At 38.9% G+C, this 6,005-nt stretch overlaps 1 protein-coding gene across 1 annotated transcript in view; it reads right to left on the bottom strand.

The window, feature by feature from the left end:
* Vav3 (vav guanine nucleotide exchange factor 3) overlaps positions 1 to 6,005 on the bottom strand; it is a 343,048-nt gene that overhangs the window by 170,682 nt on the left and 166,361 nt on the right. Inside the window, exons 7-9 of the mRNA XM_031375228.1 lie at positions 4,855 to 4,923; positions 2,657 to 2,760; positions 698 to 797 (exon numbers count right to left, since the gene is read on the bottom strand). Of these exons, the coding sequence (XP_031231088.1) occupies positions 698 to 797; positions 2,657 to 2,760; positions 4,855 to 4,923 (273 nt within the window). The remainder of the gene's footprint in view (positions 1 to 697; positions 798 to 2,656; positions 2,761 to 4,854; positions 4,924 to 6,005) is intronic.

Genomic DNA, 6,005 nt, shown 5'->3' with positions numbered 1-6,005 from the left:
CCATAGTTAATCTCTGCAACTCCTTCCGTGGGTATTTGGTTCCCCCTTTTAAGAAGGAATGAAATGTATTGGTACAGTGACAGGCAGGTTTATCAATGGAACAGAATTGAAGACCTAGAAATGAACCCACGCACCTATGGTCACTTAATCTTTGACAAAGGAGCTGAAACCACCCAGTGGAAAAAAGACAGCATTTTCAACAGATGGTGCTGGCTCAACTGGCAGTTAACATGTAGAAAAATGCAAATCAACCCATTCCTTTCTCCTTGTACTCTTCTTTCTTATGGGCAATACATTGTATACATGTGCAAATGTCTTATGCTGTGCAAACACTTGAAACACACACACAGAGACAGAGAGACCCCTATCTATCCTGAACCTCTCACTACCTAGGTGACCCGAGGTAAGTTACCCATGGTATCCCTGGGCCCAGTCTTTTCAACTACAGAATGAAAGAGTTACTAGAATATATATCATGGTAAAGAGGACCTAAGAAGATAATGTGTATAAACCCACTCCACAAAGTTAGGTCCGCTCCTGCCACAATCACCACCATAGCTTTTATCCACATGACTATGTTTGGAATTTTTTTTTAAAAAACTGGGATGAGTTATATTTGGCACACATGAGGAGATGAGCTGTTGCATTCTTGAGGTAATCCTTAAGCATTAAACAAATAATAAAAATGAACAGGCACCTCTAGTTTCAGTTTGACATCTTCTTTTGTCTTAGAGATGTAGTCTAGGTTAGAGATGGCTGACTCCACTCCACTGCAATATTGTCCATAAATAACCAATCTGAAAGAAAGAAGATTAACCTATAAGCTTGAAAAAAATAAGCAGAGGGAGAAAGAGGAAATGCCCAGTTCTTTAAAGCCATAGTCAGGGCTACTAAATCACTAGTAGGGTTTTTTAAGATTTATTTAATGAGTGTATATGCACACACGTTTGTGCGTGCGTGCATGTGTGCGTGCAAGCGTGCATGCATTTGTGCATGCATGCATGCATGTGTGTGTGTGTGTGTGTGTGTGTGTGTGTGTGTAGGTGTACACATCTGTATAGCGGTGGGGTCCCAGGAACTGAACTTGCTGGCTGCTGTAAAGTGGTTTGCTGAGAAATGAACCTGGGTTCTCAGGAAAAGCATCAAGTGTCCTCCATGCCTGAGCATTCTCTCCAGCCCAAGACTCCTCCTAGCACACACTACACACAGAGTGAGGGACACTCACATTGACAGCAACAAAAAGACTATTCTGGTTGCAAATAGGCCTAAGATTGATCCCATGCATGTTTTCTGCAAGACAGATTTTACAATAGGGCTTAATGACTGTTAATGTTATTTGAATATATACATCAATTTTTTAAATTAAAAAATTCTTTAAGCTTTTATTGGAGATAAACTTTTTACTGTTTACTAATCCTCAAGACAGTTATATTTCCTACTACAATTTTATTACAATCACCAGGACTCCACTCATTAACAAACCTTCTAGTCCTTTCTACATTTAATTAAGGAACATACATCATCTGAGAAGTGGGAAGAGAGGCCCGAGCCCCTTGGAAGGGAGATAACTCACACTGCAGAGTCTGAGCCCACTCACCAAGGGCGTCTCTACATTACAGAGATTTTGCAAAGAGACTATTAGCTTTGCTGTTCCTTTTATCTCTCCACTGGCTAGAAGTCCTAATAAACTGTTAATATTTATCTAAGAGTTGACACAAAGCAATTCATTAGCCACTTCTTAGTGCTAGAAATTATGTTGCTTGATTTAAAATGAGAGAAAAGTATATCTTAGGTTAAAAAAATAAATAAATTCCATGTTAGAGGAAAGATAGATTTGTCTATCTGTCTGTCTGTTGGTCTGTCGGTCTGTCTGTCTGTCTCTGTAGTTGTGTTTTTTTTATGCTTCTGTGTATATCTATGTGTGTATATGTGTGTGTATATGTATTTGTGTGTATATGTGTATTTATGTATATACATGAATCTGTGTATTTGTAGTGTGTTTGTGTCTGTGTGTGTGTGTATTTTCTATGTGTGTGCATTTGTGCGTATCTATATGTGTATGTGTGCATGTTTATGTGCATTGTACTTGTGTGTATGTGTGCATTTGTGTCTATCTGTGTCTGCGTTTGTATGTGTACATTTGGGTGTGTTTGTATATGTGTCTCATACTGGTCTGGAGCTCTGCCATGCAAAAAATCTAAATGCTATACTGAGTATGCATTTAAAACTTTTATTTTGCATGTGTAAGTATTTGTTTATAAGTATATATGTGCAGCACATATATACATATATTAGGTCTCTAGAAGCCAAAGAGGACATTAGATCACCTGCACTTAGAGGTAAAGATAGTTGTAAGCCAACATACGAGTACTGGAAAATGGAATTCTACAAGAGCAGCCAGCACTCTGAACTCCTGGACATCTCTCCAGCCTATTTATTATTATTATTATTATTATTATTATTATTATTATTATTATTATTATTATTAAATGCACAGCTCAAATTACTTTCCTGAGATAGATTGTGCTATGCTATGTTCAAATTTCTGTCTGGAACGATTTTAATAAACAAAAGAAATACATATTTCTATTTTTAATTCTAACATTCATTCTAATTCCAAACCAATACCCACATATGTTTAAATGTGAAAAATTACCTTTCCTTGTAGTTAATAAAAACTTGATACAAGTTCTGGTCATCTTTATTTACAATGGAATCGTGAATCTCTTGCATTAAGCTCCGATGAACTTTTACAAGATCCTTAGAAAAGAAAATATTGTGAAAGAAAAGCAGGGACAAAGATGGAACAGAGACTGTTTTGTTGGACTGGCCAACCATTAACTGGCACAACTTGAGACCCAGGCCATGGGTCCACACCAATCCCTGACATTATTAATGATATCCCATTATGCTTGCAGACAGAGACTAGCATAACTGTCCTCTGAGAGGCACCAGCAGCAGCCTACTGAAACAGATGCAGAGACCTACAGCTGAACAATGGACAGAGCTTGGGAGTCTTATAAGAGTCGCAGGAAGGACTGAGAGCCCCAAAGTGGATTCAAAATACACAGAGAGACCAACAGAGTCAACTAACCTGGACCCTTAGGTATCTTAATCAAAGAGAGTACACAGACTGGAACCAGGGTCCCCACACATATGTAGCAGATGTGCACCTCGGTCTTCATGTGGGTCTCCCAACAACTGGAACAGGGGCTGTCTCTAAAGCTGCTGCCTATCCTGTTCCTCTAACTGGGCTGGGAGAGGATGTACCTAATCCTACAGAGACGTGATGTGATGTGCCAGGGTTGTTGGATACCCAGTGGGGAGGGCCATGCACCGTCTCAGAGGAGAAGGGGAGAGTTGCATGGTGGGAGGGACTGTGTGATGGGAGGGCAGTGAATGGGTTGAATAAATAAATTAATGCAAAAAAAGAAAGGTAGGAATCAAAAGCAAAAAAGCACACCCCACAAACATAGCTTCCATATGGTCAGACTTGTCACTCCGAGAGGAGAAGGATGGGAGTAGGGGGGAAGGAGAGGAGATGAGAAAGCAAGAGAGGAGGAACCAGAAAAAGGAGTAAGCAGTAGAGGAAGGAGAAAGATGTGGGCATGGGAAATAGTAATTTCAGATAGGACTAGAAATATCTGTACCCAGTGAAAATAGAAAATATCCTACTTACTATTATAGGCCAATTTATTCTTTGAATAAAACAACACAGCTTTTTAATCTTATAAACACTGCAAATTTTGTAAATAAAGCTAATCAAATACTTACTGTTTTATTGATGGACTAAAGTAATGAGTAGTGTCCTTGGGACACAGAGATGCAGATTGGGACTTGGGTCAATTAGTGGCATCCTAGTGCTAAGCTAACAGAAGCCAGACCAAATTACTTAAAACCAGACAATTAATGACACAAATATATAGCACATAAATTGTGCTAGATGGTTTATGGTAGCAACTCAAAAGTCTGAATTTTATTTTTTATTCTGGCAAGCAAGTCATTTTCAGGAGCTAGGGAGTGTGTGTCACAGAGGGGGAAGGAGGAAATTTGAACCGGGGTACTAACTCTCTATTAATCTCTTCTTATGTACCTTGGAGCACACAGAAACATGACAGTAAGCTTGTTCATTGTAGGCTGAAAATTGAAGATGAATATATCATCTCTAGTATTTTGCTGAATTAAAGCCATAAGAAGTGGGGGCTATCAAAGAAGGTGAATTAGCAATCTATGGGGGTTTCAGTTCCTACTTCCAAAAATGCGCAGGTTTGGGTTTTTAGTGTTATGTCTCCAGTTCCTATTGTGAATATTTTCTTTCAGTTATAAAACAATAAGAAAGAGGAGCAGGAGAGAGAGGAGGGGAGGAGAAGGAGGAGGAGATAGAGGAAGAGGAAGAAGAGGAAGAGGAAGAGGAGAGGAAATTGTAAATCCAAAATATAAGTTGAAGTGATGTAACCAGAAGCCATTGATCTAACTGCTAATGGGCAGAGGCCATGCCAGAGGAATTGAGAGAGGTAAATGACATTCCAGGGGCTATACCAAGGAAGAGTGAGCCAGCCAGGCAGTGACATCACATTTACTTAATTGAAAGCACCACTGAATAACCAGGCATAACTGATACATGAATCTTAGGTATTCATTTCTGCACAACATGTATTCTTAACTGACCTTGAGTTAAAGATACGATGTCAGCTTTTCAAAAGAGCAAGGATATGATAATTCAGGAAGCAGAAAAAAAGAAAAAAAGAAAAAATCATAGAAAACCCAAAGACAGTGGTAAAATAAGTATCGGGAGCCCACTAAAAACATGAAGACTTTCTAGAAACACACTTGCCCTGTCACAACTTTACTTACAGGAATGTTGATAAATACTGAATCAAATTCCGCCGCTGTCAGAAATCTTTTCAATGGTGCCATGAAATACTACCATGAGAGAAGAGAACAGTCACTTCGATTAAACATAACTTTACCTAATCTATATAATGATTTTATCAATCAGCATTTTTATTAAAAGAGTTATTTATTAGCATTACAAACACAAATAATAGATATTATTTTCTCTATATTAAAAACTTTGCATTAGACAGCTATAAAGACATAAAAAGGGGCTGAAGAGATGGCCAAAGCACTTGCCACACAAGCATGAATATCTACATTCAGATCTCCAGAACCCAGGGCAAAGCTGGGCAGGGGTAACAGCCGACTATAATGCCAGCCCTTGGAAAGCAGAGTCTCAGATTCTCGGAGCAAGAAGACAGCTAGACTACATGCAATTGGTGCTCTTAGGCTTCAGCAAGACACCCCGCCTCGATAAAGGAAATATAAAATCAGAGGAAGACACCTAATGGCACTGCAAGCCTCCACTCCCATGGATACAGATGTTCATATACATGTGAACACACATACACATGTGCATGCATACCATACACATATAGACATAAATACAAGCTGGAACATTTAAAATTATAAAACAAAATGCTTCTAAAAGTTGGAAAGGACCAAAGAGGTAAACAATGGCAATATTCTGAAGCTGTATTTGAGGGCTCATGTAGAGCATCCCTCCAGTTCTCCAACACAGATGCTTGAGGTATATGATCTACTCACATACTTTTCCATTCATTTTTGGGGCTTTAACATCAAACCTGTACTTTTATTTTATTGTAAGCAATCTCAGTATCTGTATGGATGCTCCATCTATGAATTTGGTCTAGTTATTGTAAGCTCAACTCTCAAATCTTGGGATTTGTCTCAAAGCATTGTCATTATCAACAGCTGTGCATGCTTCTTGGATTAGTTTCAAGCAGCCAGCTCTCTGAACCCTACATCTAGCCCATGAAGTTCATTTTTTCAAGAAATTCTCTAACCCTACTGTGTCTAGTTTACTACGTCTCACACCCTTCATGGACTCGCTCCTCTCCCTACCAATTTACAGCCCATAAACCCCTGTCAAACTCTCTCTCTCTCTCTTTCTCTTTCTCTCTCTCTCTCTCTCTCTCTCTCTCTCT

This window comes from Mastomys coucha, unplaced genomic scaffold (assembly GCF_008632895.1).
Source record: "Mastomys coucha isolate ucsf_1 unplaced genomic scaffold, UCSF_Mcou_1 pScaffold16, whole genome shotgun sequence".
NCBI lineage: Eukaryota > Metazoa > Chordata > Mammalia > Rodentia > Muridae > Mastomys > Mastomys coucha.
This window is presented reverse-complemented; position numbering and strand designations above follow the sequence as displayed.